Source organism: Impatiens glandulifera, chromosome 2 (genome assembly GCF_907164915.1).
Source record: "Impatiens glandulifera chromosome 2, dImpGla2.1, whole genome shotgun sequence".
NCBI lineage: Eukaryota > Viridiplantae > Streptophyta > Magnoliopsida > Ericales > Balsaminaceae > Impatiens > Impatiens glandulifera.
Genome location: NC_061863.1, coordinates 25241498 through 25258336, shown reverse-complemented (window position 1 = coordinate 25258336; position 16839 = coordinate 25241498). Strand labels below are relative to the sequence as shown.

At 30.3% G+C, this 16839-nt stretch overlaps 1 protein-coding gene across 1 annotated transcript; it reads right to left on the bottom strand.

Moving 5' to 3' along the window:
• Window positions 1–1173: 1173 nt before the first annotated feature.
• LOC124927696 (60S ribosomal protein L39-1-like) lies at window positions 1174–1737 on the bottom strand. Its single transcript, XM_047468152.1, has 3 exons — window positions 1640–1737; window positions 1457–1560; window positions 1174–1370 (listed from the first exon to the last, which is right to left on the bottom strand). Exons 1-3 carry the CDS (start codon window positions 1640–1642, stop codon window positions 1322–1324), a joined length of 156 nt encoding a protein of 51 aa, XP_047324108.1. The 5' UTR covers window positions 1643–1737; the 3' UTR covers window positions 1174–1321.
• Window positions 1738–16839: the final 15102 nt, after the last annotated feature.

The following is a 16839-nucleotide window of genomic DNA, read 5'->3' as shown; positions in this document are numbered from 1 at the left end:
TCTTAAAAATCTTGTAATAAGATCAATTTTATAAATGGAAATGATAAAAACAAATTTACATAATAGAATCAAAGTAATCAAATTTGTCATCCCAATTCCCAACTGATGACTTGACTCATTACAAAAAGAAACTAACACAATACCAAAGCCAAAACACAATAAAATGGCCTGACAAAGACGATCAACAAATATAATATGTTAAGAATACTTGAATATTAAGCATATTAACCACACCACTACATTCATAATTCAACTTACACATTAAGAGCAACTTCAATGTTTCTAAAATAGAGCCAACTTTTACACATGATGCAAAATCCATAAATATAAACCACCTTTAAGAAATTATATATTTATCAACACAACATGAATGATAACAATGTTTAGAAAAATCCTAGCCATCACTGATAGAGAAACCTTTGAACACTAAGCTAAGAGTGTGAAATGGGAAAAAATTCATTTGATCAACCTGCAACTTGAGACAACATTATATCTATCAACACAACATAATCAATGACAATGTTTAGACAACTTCTAGCTACTGATAGAATCCCTTGAACATTTAAGGCTAAAAGTAATGAAATGGGAAAAAGATGCATTTCAACAAACTTGCATCTTGAGACAACAATATATCTATCAACACAACATGATCGATGACAATGTTCAGACAACTTCTAGCTAATGATAGAATCCCTTGAGCATTTAAGGCTAAAAGTAATGAAATGGGAATAAGATGCATTTCAACAAACCTGCATCTTGAGACAACAATATATCTATCAACACAACATGATCGATGAAAATGTTCAGACAACTTCTAGCTAATGATAGAATCCCTTGAACATTTAAGGCTAAAAGTAATGAAATGGGAAAAAGAAGCATTTCAACAAACCTGCAACTTGAGACAACAATATAAACCACCTTTAAGAAATTATATTTTTATAAACACAACATGAATGATAACAATCAATGCTCTATAGACTTCTAGCCACCACTAATAGAGAAGCATTTGAACAATTAAAAGTAATGAAATGAAGCATTTGAACAAACCTTCAACTTGACACTCCCTTCAATTTACATTTACCAGATAAGAGAAAAAAAGTGAAAATCTTATCACTTTGCCAAAAAAGAAACCACTGCATGTCTGCAAGAACTATTAACACAAGAAACATCACAAATATGAAAAGAAATGAAGTAACCATCTATTTAATTATGAAGTAAATATTTCAAACATGAAAAAACAAAAACATCATTATAATATCATTGTCTTTCGAATCAGCTAGATAAAAAAAATGACAAAGTAGGAGAAGATTCCAGTAGTAGATCAAAACCCTAGTTTTGTACGGCGCCAATGCCTACGCTTTGCGTTGTACCTAAAGAAAAAAAGAAATTAGGGTTCATTAATGATATGAATTGTTAAAAATTGAGAAGGAGAAAAGGTTATGTAAAGAAACAATACCTGATAGTATTATCAGTACGAAGACGGATCCAGTGAGGAATCGGCCTGTTCTGGCGCATCTTTTTTCCCAACTTCAGCTTAATCCTTAAGGTCTTGTGTGATGGCTGTATCATAGAAGAAAAGAAAACTCGAAATTAGAATCGAATCAATATTCAAAGGAATCACAGTGGAAGAAGATTATACCATTTTGGCTGGAAATTCGACTGCCGGACAATCAACAACAAAGCGTTTAGCGAGAAAACCCTAGTTTTATGAAGCAAGCCCTATTTATTTATAGGTTACAAGTTGCTCTAATAATTTTGAAAATAAATAATGAATAGATTAGATAATTTAAAGTAAATAAAATAATTAGACCTAAATACATATTCTTTAATCTCTTTATAATTATTACAAATTTGTACTAAGTAGATTCTAACCTCAATTTTGATTTGATTTTTTTTTTATAAATTTATGTATGACTAAAAATTATATATATATATAAAATAAATTATATAAATGAATTTAAAATATTATTATTTTAATTATTTAAAATATTGAAGTTATATTATTAAAAATGTCATTTGTTCAACAATTTTGAAGTTGATTTTAAAATATAAAGTGGTGTTAATTTAGTTAGTTAAAATATTAAACTTATATTATGAGGTTGCAAGTTTAAAAATTTGTGTATATTTCATTTTTATTTAATTTTTTAAGTTTTTTGGTGGGCGGGTCAACCCACGATCCGACCCACCCAACTCAAGTATCAATTTACTCTCAAATACATATCCAAATTAACCACAGTTTTCGATCCGATAATCCATACACTTTAAAAATTAAGGATTATATATATATATATATATATATATATATATATAAATTAGTTAGTTAAAAAGTTGAATTTATATTGTTAAAACATCTTGTATTCATCATATTTAGTATTGAATTTAAAATATAAAGTGTTATTAACCTAGTTGGTTTAAAGGGTAGTACTAGTTTTATTAGGTTTTAAGTTTGAAACATACATATAACATTTTTAATTTTATTTTTAACCGTTTTAAGTTTATGGGCGGGTCAACCACAATCCGACTCAAATATCTATTTACTCTCACATATATATCCAAATTAACCACAACTCTCGACCCGACAATCCAGACAATTTCAAAATTAAGGATCATTATATATATATATAGATTAGTTAGTTAAAAAATTGAACTCATATTGTTAAAATGTCTCGTGTTTATCATATTTGGTGTTGATTTTAAAATATAAAGTGTTATTAGCCTAGTTGGTTAAAGAGTTGTACTTGTTTTGTTATGTTGCAAATTCGAAATATACATATAGCATTTTTAATTTTATTATTAACCGTTTTAAGTTTATGGGCGGGTCAACCCACAATCTGACTCAAATATCCATTTACTCTCACATATATATCCAAATTAACCACAACTCTCAACTCGGCAATCCGGACACTATATATATATATATATATTATTTGTTAAAAAGTTGAACTTATATTGTTAAAATGTCTCGCATTCATAATATTTTGTGTTGAATTTAAAATATAAATTGTTATTAGCCTAGTTAGTTAAAGGGTTGTACTTGTTTTGTTAGGTTGCGAGTTCGAAATCTCGACCCAGCAATCTGAACACTTTCAAAATTAAGTATCATTATATATATATATATATATATATATATTAGTTAATTAAAAATTTGAACTTATATTGTTAAAATGTCCCGCGTTTATCATATTTGGTATTGAATTTGAATATAAAGTGTTATTAGCCTAGTTGGTTAAAATGTTGTACTTATTTTATTATGTTGCAAATTCGAAACATACATATAACATTTTTAATTTTATTTTTAACCGTTTTAAGTTTATGGGCGGGTCAACCTACAATTCGACCCAAGTATCCATTTACTCTCACATATATATCTAAGAGGAGTGATAGAGAGAGGGAATTTGGTGAGGGAATGACTTGGCATCACCTTCATTGGTTGTAAAATGTAAAAGTGGGAGGAAAGAGAGAAAAAAGATAAATTATTTGATTTTTTCAGCGAATAAGATTATGCCAAATCATTCCCTCACCAAATTCTCTCACCAAATTCCCTCACCTAATCATTTCTCTATATCTAAATTAACCACAACTCTCGACTCAACAATCTAGACACTTTCAAAATTAAGCATCATTATATATATATATAAATATATATTAGTTAGTTAAAAATTTGAACTTATATTGTTAAAATGTCCCGCGTTCATCATATTTGGTGTTGAATTTAAATATAAAGTTGTATTAGCCTAGTTGGTTAAAAGGTTATACTTGTTTTGTTAGGTTACAAGTTCGAAACATACATATAACATTTTTAGTTTTATTTTTAACCGTTTTAAATTTATGGGCGAGTCAACCCACAATCCGACCCAAATATTCATTTACTCTCACATATATATATCTAAATTAACCACAACTCTCGACCCAACAATCTAGACACTTTCAAAATTAAGCATCATTATATATATATATATATATATATATATATATATATATAGATCAGTTAGTTAAAAAGTTAAAATTATATTGTTAAAATGTCTCGCGTTCATCAAATTTGGTGTTGAATTTAAAATATAAAATGTTATTAGCCTAGTTGGTTAAAGGGTTTACTTGTTTTGTTAAGTTGCAAGTTCGAAACATACATATAACATTTTTAATTTTATTTTTAACCATTTTAAGTTTATGGGTGGGTCAACCCACAATCCGATCCAAATATTCATTTACTCTCACATACATATCCAAATTAACCACAGCTCTCGACCCGACAATCCGGACACTTTCGAAATTAAGGATTATTATATATATATATATATATATATATATTAGTTAGTTAAAAAGTTGAACTTATATGGTTAAAATGTCCCGCGTTTATCATATTTGGTGTTAATTTTAAAATATAAAGTGTTATTAACCTAGTTGGTTAAAGGGTTATATTTATTTTGTTATGTTGCAAATTCGAAACATACCTATAACATTTTTTATTTTATTATTAACCGTTTTAAGTTTATGGGCGGGTCAATCCACAATTCGACCCTAATATCCATTTACTCTCACATATATATCCAAATTAACTACATCTTTGACTCGGTAATCCGGAAACTTTCAAAATTAAGGATCATTATATATATATATATATATATATATATATATATAATATAGATTATCAACACTTTATTATAATATTAATTTATACCTAAACAAATTTGCATTAATTAATGATAAATATTAACTTTTTGCGTTATTTTTGTAAAATATATCTTCGTGTTACGTAATATCATTTTTGCAAACATTATTAGATCACTTCTTTGCGTCACACAAAGGAGTATTTTAGACTTTTTACATGCCAAAAAAGTCATTTTTACAAACATTACAAAAAATACTTGGTCATTTCTTTAAAATTTCTCTCATATTTGTTAAAAATTATATATATATATATATATATATATGATATAATTGTTAAAATCTTTTTATATTTTATGATAGAATTTATTTTAGAACAACTCCACAAGTTTTTATACATAATTTCCCATGTATAATAAATAAATTATCTTTCTTCATTAATTTAAATATTTGTACATATATATATTATATTCTTTCATAAATATATAATATTATCTTTCTATTTATTTATTTATTTATTTATTTATTTATATAAAATAATATATAATATATATTTCACTTAGCTTTATATATACATATATAATAATTTTAAAAACCAATATATATATATTATTTTATCTTCTCAATTCTTTCCTTTTATATATAAATATTTATATGTATATATAATTACATCATCAAATGTATAAGAAAAAAAACTTTATATATATAACCAAAATTTTTTTTTTAAGAGAATAGAAAAAGTATTATTAGTGTTTGGATAAATACCACACAAATTACAAAATTATAAACACAAACAATATATTTTTAATTAATGAATAAACTTGATAACTTAATTCAAATTCATGGATAAATTAGTATTTAATCCATATATATCAAAATCATATATTATATTATAATATTTAAATAAATTCAATTATACAAACATAAAACATGTCTATAATAAAATCTAAAATTAAAACTAAATTGTAGAATAAATGACAAGAAAATCACAAATAATTATAAAAAAAGAAAAAAAAAACAATACTTATTTTTTTTTAATCTTTTTCTTAGTCCATTTCTAATCTTTATTAAAAATAAGAAGAGAGATAGAGGAGAGAATTTGAGAGAGGAAATGAGGGAGAGAATGATGTGTCACCACATCATTAACTGAAAAAAAAAATAAAGGGTGAGGAGAAAAAAAAGAGAGAAAATTTGTTATTTTTTTAACAAATCAAATTGCATTTGTTCTCAAATTTCATTTCCCAAATTTACTTCCCAATCATTTCTCTTAAAAATCAATGAGCAAGGCCAAACACTTTAATTAAAAAAAACAAAAAAAAACATGATTAACTATCAACACTAAAAAACAACCACACCTCGTAAGTTAATCAAGTGAAAAGAATTATAAAAACGATTACAAATAATTATATAATAGTTTACATTAAAAAAACAATGGTTAGGATTAGAGATGGCAACGGGTACCCTACGCCGAGTAATGAAGTACCTATCCCCGAGCTAAATTTTCAATTTACTACCCGACCCCGAACCCGACATGTATCTCTATTTATATCTCTAACGGGTATCCCACTACCCAATACTAAATATTAAAAAAACTAGCATTTAGCCCGTGCATTTTCACGAGTAATAATATAAAAAACCGTGAAAAAAATTACGGATAACATTTTTAATTTTATTTTTAACCGTTTTAAATTTATGGGTGGGTCAACACATAATCCGACCCAAGTATCCATTTACTCAACATTATTATATATTAGTTAGTTAAAAAGTTGAACTTATATTAATATTAAAACGTCCCGCATTTATCAAATTTGGTGTTTGAATTTAATATATAAAGTCTTTGTACCCTAGTTGGTTAAAGAGTTGTACTTGTTTTGTTAGGTTTCAAGTTCGAAACATACCTCTAGCATTTTTAATTTTATTTTTAACCGTTTTAAATTTAAAAACGGGTAAACCCACAATCCGACCCAAGTATCCAAATTAACCACAGCTCTCGACCCGGCAATCCGGACACTTTAAAAATTAAGCATCATTATATATATATAGATTAGTTAGTTAAAAAGTTGAACTTATATTAATGTTAAAACGTCCCGCGTTTATCAAATTTGGTGTTGAATTTAAAATATAAAGTCTTTGTAGCCTAGTTGGTTAAAGAGTTGTACTTGTTTTATTAGGTTGCAAGTTCGAAACATACCTCTAGCATTTTTAATTTTATTTTTAACCGTTTTAAATTTAAAAACGGGTAAACCCACAATCCGACCCAAGTATCCAAATTAACCACAGCTCTCGACCCGGCAATCCGGACACTTTAAAAATTAAGCATCATTATATATATATAGATACTATATTTTAAATAACACATTTAAACTAAAATTAAATAATATTATATAAATTAAATATAATATATTAACTAATATTTTACTATAAAATATAACTGGCCTAAAACTATTAATAAATATTTTATCCTTAAACAATATACCGTTAATCATCCACACTATATAATATAAATTCATCCATATTACAAAAATACAAATAAACTTAAAAGTGATAGTACATATTTTTTTAACTAAACACAAATTTCAAAAATCAATAAATCAGTTTTCTTAAAAAAAATATCCTTCTTCAATACACTTCTTCAACATATAAATTATAACCTACAAAATCAATAAAAAAAAACAATCAACATTAACAAATTAAAAAATAGAATTAAGATTAAAGTATTTAAGTAATAACATACCTAGAAACAATTCAAGGTTAAAAAGTAAATGCTTCATTATCACATATATTATATACTAATATTTATAAAAATAATAAATAATAGTTAAACATAATAAATTTATTGATTTATAAAAGTGATTTAGAATTAGTAATAACTCATAATTTCAAAAATTCTTCAAAAGAATTAGGTGCCTTAAAAACTGACACTTTATTTTTGCCTTAAAAAACTAACATTTTATTTTTGTTTTAAAAAATTTACTCTTTGTTTTTGCCTTAAAAAACTAACCCTTTATTTTTGCCTTAAAACACTTACTCTTTTAAGAATTAATTTATGTCAAATGAAAATAATACAAAACATAACTTACTAAATAATAAATAACTTTAAAAATAACAATATTGAAATTAAAAATATATATAATAAAAATATTACTTACCTATATACGTATGTTGTAGTCTTATAGAAATTACAGAAGAAGTCAGCTTTATTGTTGTTAAAACAGAAGAAGAAGTTACAAAATAGAGATTAAAGATTAAGTTAATAAATAAGTATAAAAAGTTGAAGAATAAGTATAACTTTTATTAATTAATATTAAAATAAATAATATCAAATTTTAAAAACACTAATGAAAATATTACTTACTTGTAATTTGTTTTGTTATTGAAGACTTGAAGTTGAACAAAACCTAAAGAGAAGATATAGATAAAAGTTGAAGTAAGGTTGAATGAAGAATGAAAAATGAAGATTATGAGTATTTACTCATTAGAGAGAAACACTTATCTCTATATATATATAACGATACTTAATTTTTAAAGTGTCTGGATTGTCGGATCGAAAGCTGTGATTAATTTGGATATATATGTGAGAGTTCTTTTGGAATATTTATAATTTAAGGTTAGAGATTTGTCACTAAATGGACTAGAGAAACAACCCTTTTACATTTTTTTTGGAATGTTCTTAAATCCGCCACAACTATTAAAAAGTCCGAGCACCTTCATATCACGAAATGAGGCTTTGAATCAAAAGTTCAATTTTCCGATGTGATTCTTGAGTTTTTCGACAATTCTCTAGTCATGGACACATCACTTGATTGATTGCTAAGGCCTTCATGGACAAGTTCTTTATATGGCATAGAATCGAGTCACATTTTCAGTTCATGGTTTAGAGTGATATGTTAAGGGTTATGTTTTCTAGTTTTGGCCAAAATAGTTCGAGAAAAGGATTTGGCTCCTTTTATGATCGAAAAAAACAAGAGGTGTGCGACCCGGGGATTCGAACCTGGACGTCTAAGCTTCAACCTCAGATGGTTTCCACTTACCAAACTTGAGACTGAAGCGACCCACGCGTTGGATGAGTCCGGGTCTATTCTAAGGCCTTCAAGGAATTGGTCCACTTACCAAACCTAAGGAAACTCCCAAGCTAGTCGACTATGAGACCTTCAACGTCCCATGCCTAATAGGGGTGGACAAACCTACCGATCTGATCCGATCCAGTATTTTGGATCGAATATCTGCCTCTATTTTTAAAAAAATTTGTGATCCGTATCTGACCACTATCCGATCCGAAAACGCCTTATCAGATCGGATCGACCAGCCGAATACCCGCCGATCCAATTTTTTTCATATTTCTATTTTTTATAAAATTAATGTTTTATGTATAAGATTAAACGAGGCTGAATACTTATAAATTACAGCAGTTCCAAGCCTCCAATGATTGATTGATGACGATTTGAGATCTAAAATTAGGTCTGGATCTAAAGGGAACAAATTTACAAGCTTAGATCATTCAAGGAAACGAGAAGGAAAACAAAAAAGGGAGATTAGCTAGTCTTGATTGATAATTAATTATTTAATAATATTTTTGTTTGGGTAAACAGAGAATTATTTTAATTGACGGATGTTGTTTATTAAAAATGACCAAAATACTATTTCAGACAAATAATAAAAATAGACTGACTATTGTTTAGGCCCTTAAGGTTTGTAATTTTTATAAATATGTTATTTTATTTTTAAATTTTAAAACTTATCAGATCAGCTTCGGGTATCCGATTTTTTTGCCCAATTCGTATCCGATCCGAAAATTCGGTAAAAATATCGGATCGATATCCGAATCTGATGTATCGAATTCGGATTTTTTCGGATCGGATCAACGAATCGGATCTTTCGGATCGAATTTTTTCTCCACCCCTAGTGCCTAAGACCTAGCCTTTTCGGAGCACTACTGACGTTCGGATCACTTCTAAACTGGCCCAAAGCACGAGAAACGTATATTCCTTTTAAGCCTAAAACCCTTAACCCTATTTGTTTTTTTATTCCATTTTAATCCATTTATTAATTAAACACTCCAAGTGATTTTCTAAAAATTTAAAAACAATATAAAATAGATTAAAATATTTTTCTTAATAGTTTAGGAAATCATCTCAATTTTTTAAGATCATTAAAGGAATTTTCTCTATTTTAATCAACTTCCTAATCTCATAACTTTAGTTTTATAACTCTAAAATATATGAGAAAATTCCTATATGATTCTTATATTTTCTTGACCTATCTGAAAATTTATTCGAATTTAGATGACTTTAATTTTTTTTTTGACATTTCTACCCTCTCGCATAACAAATATGTAAGCTCATTCCTAATTGTTTTAGATACGTCCTATCACCACAAATACTTTAGACACGTGTTTAAACATAGGTGAAAACTAGGCTTAGACACTTACATCATTTAGAATTTAATTTATAAAATAGTGTAATAATGCCATGTCTTTAAAAAATCAATAGTTTCAGAGTATACTATGTCCTTTTGTACTAGAGTGTGGGTAATAGGGGTGATGGCCTTTTCCACACGTAACTAACACGTAACTAAGCAGCGAACCTAAAACAATTTCTTAAACTTTTCTTTCCTAATTTCTAACAGAGCAAATTACGTGGCACTTTGAGCCAAGAACATCATTTTGAGGATAAATTCGGACACACGAGGCTAAAATTAAATTATCCTATCCTTGCATTTGGGAATCGAGAGGAAGGTAAAAACATGAAGCCAAATGTGTCTCAAACGAGTTTCTTGAGGATGAGAAATTTTTAAATGCATATAGAAACTAACAACTCTACTAGGGACGTGATACTTAATTTGAAACAAACCTTTGGTTTTAATTGACATGGTCTTACACTAAAAAATCTAATATGAGGGGGATAAAATCCGAAGTTTGTTTGGTTACATTTTTAGCTTCATGGTCATGAGCACACTACCCTTTACTTGAAGGTAAGATTAAAGTGTACATTATACGACGTCACCCATGCACCTATTGAGTACGTCCTCAAGATTTGCCAACAAGACTTGGTGATTTGATAACATAACAATATTGTGAGAGGAATACCTCATAAAAACTCAAGATTAAACGACTTCCTCCTCACGGGTTGCTTGATCGGGACCATGATATCGGTAGTTTGTTGGTCTCTTATCCTTTGAAGCCTTAACATAAGAACTCGATCTCTATCCCAAGTCTCGTTTCTAATGTAACCAAACTTTTGCAAGACAAATACCTGACTACTATACATGTACATATGTGTATTCATATAGATAAATAAGTGTCCACAAGTACGTTTTGACTTTTAAAAATAATATGCATACATAAAAAATGTGTGTCCGTTAGATTATGCTACAATCATCCAAAGACCCAAGTCATGAAGGCCACAAATGATCTAGAAGAAGGAAAGACTTTGCATAAAGACCATTGTCACTCTTAGTCAAACCTTAACTCGAGATGAAGTCGAGACGAATGTGAAGGGACGTCAATCCGAGAAGGAGAACAAGACAACAACTACTATTAGGGATTATACTTACTTTCCCTCTAATCCTTTATGATTGAGTCGAATAAAATTCTTTTTTATTCGCTTTCTAGAAACGCGTGAGTATAGGTTTTAAAGCAAGAAATACAAGTGTTTAGGAGAATTACTAACCTCCACTTGGTACACAAATTCTCCAAAAAAAGGAGAAAATCTAGAACCAGAAAAGATGGGTGTCTATTTAATTTTTAAGAACACGTATGTGCATTAAACCCAGGTCATCATTTAAAGTATCAAAATGTTTGTCTCTTATCCCAAATTCTCATTTTAACGCAATTTAATTAATAGATCGAGAAATTGCGCCACCACGAAGAGACCCCTCAATTGGACGATCTCTTAAAGCTGAGATGGAAAAATCAAACAGTTCTAATGAAAGCGCTTTGAAAACCGAAGTCCGAGACTTGAAGTAGATGATCGCCAAGCTTAGAAAATTCACTCAAATCGCTATTCTCAACGTAATTAGATGATCTTGGATAATTTAGAAAGCTTGAAGAGTCCTACAAGGTTTTTTGTGTTCAAAATGAAGTTGAAGCTCTTAACTCCTCAAAATCAGTGGTACAAGACAATGTGACCCAGACTGGATCAAACTAGACATGCCTTCAGTATTTTATTCATAACTAAAGCTATATTGCTTCGAATTTGGAATGTGATCCGCAGTTACAAAGTTTAGACGCAACCAATTTGAATGAAATTGGTCACGTGACTCTATTCAATGGTTAAGATGGTCAATTTAGCTCAACAACCCGATACAAGTTCACTCATTTCAGTCCTGAAGAAAACTACAACATGATGTGAATTTGAAAATTCATATATTTTGATTGGCTCAACTATTTGGAGCAAATGATATACAGTTGGAAAGGTCATTGATTTATATTTCTTTATGATACCAAGTAACACTCACATTTTGGCCTACAACCCACACTAGGTCACTCGTAAGTCGAGCTATTCATTTCAAGACCACTAGCGTTCCATCAATAATTGTATATGTTAACGGACACAAATATTGTAACTTACAAGCACACTTTTCCACACACCCTAGCTCAACCTCAATGGTGATCTAAGTCAAAAAGCTATAACGATTTAAAGTTCGGTTGAACTAAGTCAATTAAGAACCGAAACCAAAAATGCTTCACTTCAAAAAAGGGTAACTCGACCTACACTTGACCATTTGGATCAAACAAAGACTCACATAAGCGGTTACCTACATGAATAGATTCAGCATAGACTCAGCTGAGTAGGGAAATAGGTCGGTTCAACTCATTAACTGAGTTACCGGTTTCCTAAAAATCATAACTCCTAGGTTACCCTTTCCTAAGGCTATTTAAGAAGGATATCTCATTAAATTGAGCATGGTTGTTTCATTTGCCAAGTTTTACATCCATACTAGAAAGTGAACAAGCTTGGAAAGAAAGAATCCAAAGTAAGAACAAGTTGAAGGAGATTTCGGTGAGATTCAAGCTTCTCTGTCGAGTTCGATTCCAACTTGTTTTCATTGGTTTAGTAGCTTCTTCAGGTAAGTCTCTCTAGTCCTATGTCATTGTAGTTCATTTAAGGTGTCGGTTATGTACACCGACGTTGATGATCATTTTATTCATAAAGTTTGATTAATTAATTTATGCTTTGTTAATTAGTTGATAATTTTTTTTAAAGTTTATTTGATGTTTGGTTTACCTTAACTACTAGAGTCCTATGTAGATTGAGTCTAGTATTAGGAAGTGGCTAGGTCTTGACTAGCCTTATTTCTCAATTTCTAAAATCGCCAAAATCATCAACATTTGGTCATCGGAGGAAGAATTGCCACTCAGTTCTTTAGAAACATTCCAAACTGCCTCCTTGAGGCAGCGAAGGTGCAATAAAAGCTCTAGACGACAAGGAATACTTTAGCGATGTCTGTGGAGCCAAAGTCTCGATAAACAACGAGTTACAAGAGGTAATTGTCGTTCAATTTTCTAGATTTGTATAGGAATCATCCTTCGATTCCTATGTTCTTCGTTTTCTTGTGTCGAAATTATTGTTCGAGGTCTTAAGAAGATAAGCGAGTCTCCGTAGAGACGAGCTCTAGTCTTCCGAAGTAGTGATGAGGCTAGAACAACACTCCGTCGAAGAATCCAAAGTCCAGATTGGAAGAACAGAGCACGACTCTATTTTTTATGTTGGATTCTAGTAGCCTCCAAACAAGCAAGCAACAAGGCGACAAGGACAAAGCTGATTTCGAGACGACGTCTATTGTTCAGCCTCTAGTCGAGGAATCTCTTTGAGTAGCTGAAAGCATTGCGTGAGGAAGACGACGGTAACTTTTTTAGCTTTTCTCGAAATTCTTCTTTTCTATTATCCTTAAAGTTCCGAGGTGCATTCAATTTGTCCCTCAGACTTCAAATCCTTTTAAATGTGTCTGGAAACTTTAATTTAGAATTAATTATTTAATTTAGAATTAAATAAGCCCTCCAACTCTTTGCCTTGTGTAATTTCAACCTCAAACTTCCAAATTTGGATCATTTTCAGTAAATACAAATCAATTTAATAATGGGATTATTGTTCACGTCCAATTTGACCCTAAATCTTTATATTTATCCAATTTTGGATATAAAGTTTCAATTTCCATCTTTTTGGGAAATTCGTTAAGGCTTGCTTGGTTCCTCTTACATCAAACAACATTGTATCTTCAATTGGAGCCTCTAAATGATTTTAGAATAATTTCAAAAATTCAAAAATGGAGAAAAATATTATTTTCAACAATAATAATATTTTTCATAATTTTTTGGGCTCGTTTGAAAAATGTCTTATTTTGAAACGTTAATATCTTAAGCTCCATAGCCCATAAATTTATGAAATTTTGATAGTAGGTTCAGAAAATTATTTTTTACCTCTTGGGAAATTTCAGAATTTTTGGAACATTTTCGAAAAAATATTCATTTGAGTGGAGCCATATTGGGAGTCTCGTAACCTCGAAAAGTTCTGAAATCTAGTGCAAAGTGTTTCTTAAAATATGTTTGATATGTATAAAACTCTCGAGATTTTCCAACTTTTTTGGGAAAATTCTCATTTTCGATTGTTGCATACTTTGGGGCTCCAATTCTCCTCTTCGATCCTTAATCCACATTTCAATACACTCATGAAGTCCATTTCGTACAAGGATTCACATTTCAGATCAACAAGCAAACTTTAAGACAAATATGCAAAACGATGAATTCACATGTGTTCCCGGGGAGTGCGTTTGAGATTCCACTACATCCTCTTTTATTTAGAAATACCTAATGAGAGTTCAGAATTACCTCTGAACTAAACATAAGACGTCCTATTAAATAGAATTAAGATACGTTAAATTGAAACCAAGAGAATTCTAATGGCTTGATGCCAACCTTTATTGAGATCTAATTAGAGCTAACATCACCCTTCTAGATTAGATACGAGGTTAGGGCATAGACAAGCAAAATAATCTAAACTCAGAATGCAAACGTGTAACATACCTTTACAAACAAATGGCCAACTACATTCGAGTAGAGACTATCCCACAGGATATGCGCATATAACATAATTACTTCGGCCTTTTCCTCATGCGTAACCAAGCACCGAACCCTTATTCTGTGCATACTCTATTTTCTTTTCATTAGTTTCTTTTTGAAGTAAACTAAATTGACGACTCTTAAAGTCAACCGGATTACTACGTCTTGTACACGTATTAATCTGGAACATGTTCGGGCCAATCAAAATAAATTTATGATATAGAACTCCACTTTGGTTCATCGTCTTAAATAGATAAGACAATATCATATATGGATAATTTTCTTATCTACTTTTTGTGAGATTCAAGAGGAAGATAAGCCATGGGATTATATAACATCACTTTCATAGAAAAAACTTTTTTCTAGAAGTGCACGGGTTTTGTTTACCATTCAAGTCCTTAGTTGCATCCCCTCCGTGGGCAGAGCACTCTAAAGAATAGGTAAGGCATGGGACATATCAATTTTGGATCGCACAAACCGCTCTTAAAGACAAAACATTTGAATGGATAAATATACTCTTAGGAACAGATCCTTTCATGCTCTAAAACAAAAGACGTTAGGAGAACTCTAAAATTGGTAGATGCATTATAAGAGAAAGTCTCACGTACATAAAATATTATAGATCGCGGGGGAGACAAAATAAATGCGTACACAAATTTGGCGACTTTGTTGGGGACTACTAGATACTTAGCTCAAAATATATAGTTGATCAAATTATCCTAACAAAGAAGGAGTTACAAACCTCCTTTCACAATAATCGTTTCTTGATGGAACTAAACATGTGAACACAATGTGAATCTCACATTTTCATTTGCTTGATTGCTTGTTTGCATGTGGATTAAACCCAACAAGACTCAATGCCTTTTAATTGAAGAGGTGTGTAAATAGAAGTGTTTTAGTAAAAACTATTTGCACATGAACAGGCTCGAACGCCTCATAAATATTGTTGTTGTATGGTCAAAGAGTATCTGTAAGGATACTAACTACACCAGCGGGACCCTAAGCCTTATGATGTATCTTCTAGAAACATATACATCCAATTATGGGTAACGGTTTTACTCACCCAAGTTCTCATCTCATTTCTTCTTGATTACGACAACTCGTGTGTCGTAAGTCAATCACTGTGTTTCTTTACTACGTATTTGCATGCTAGAAGAAATAAACGCTTTTAGGACAAGTGGAGATTCATCCTCTAACTTTAACAAAGTAGCCAAGTGAGAAGGTAAGAGCAACAAGCAAGATAAGACACAATCCAATCTAAGGATTCGTAGAGTCTAGTTTCCTCTTTATGAGTCAAACTCCTCTTATCGTGAAACTATTTCTCTTATCTTTGCTAAATTTGTGTAACTCAAACTAGAATATTGGAATTTATTTAAATGCTATATTAAACTCTGTTTTCTCCACATGAATTTACTAGCTAGGCATTGATATACGCTTATATATTAAAAATAAGAAAGATCTAATTGAACTCGTTTTCAAAATTCCCAGTCTAAACTAGGGGCATTTTTCTAAATCTGTGCAACTGTATGTTTTATCTCTCTCAACCCATCGAACTTGGGATACCTACGCTTAGGGTGCACTTAGAAAACCATGTCATCGAGGAGGGCCAACTCAAATCAAGATACAATCAATTATCTCTCATAGAGGATAAGAGGTTGGATGCTTTAAATAGAACCCAAGCTTATCAACGATGCATGTCGAAAGCTTTCAACAAGAAGGTCAAACCTAGACATCTGATGGCAGGAGACATAGTCTTCTGTAAGACCCGAGAGCTTCAGGATCTAAGAGAGAAACTCCAACCACCATGGAATGGACTCTATGTCATCAAGTAAGTTTTCTCTAAGGGAGCTGCGTGTCTCACCACAATGGATGGTGAAGACATCTTTACCCCATATAATCTTGACACCCTAAAAAAAATACTATGTTTGAAAGTAGAAAAGTGAAACTCTGAGAGTTAAATATCTTCTTTGAGCTATTGTTGTTCTCTGTTCATCAACATAGTTATGGTGAACACTATCCCCAAGCGGATTGTGTTCTATGTTTCATCATTCCCTTAACGGTGGTATCCCACATGTGGTTCTCCATCATAAGAGAAATTTCTAGAAAGTCACATCTTAATGCGCAATTCTTGATATGTCTTGAATCCAATGTCAAGAATCTTTCCTTTCTAAAAAATC

Coding starts and splice junctions, on each gene's coding strand:
- LOC124927696 (XM_047468152.1), bottom strand. Junction 1,371..1,456: donor CGTACTGATAATACTATCAG/GTATTGTTTCTT, acceptor TTTTTTCTTTAG/GTACAACGCAAAGCGTAGGC.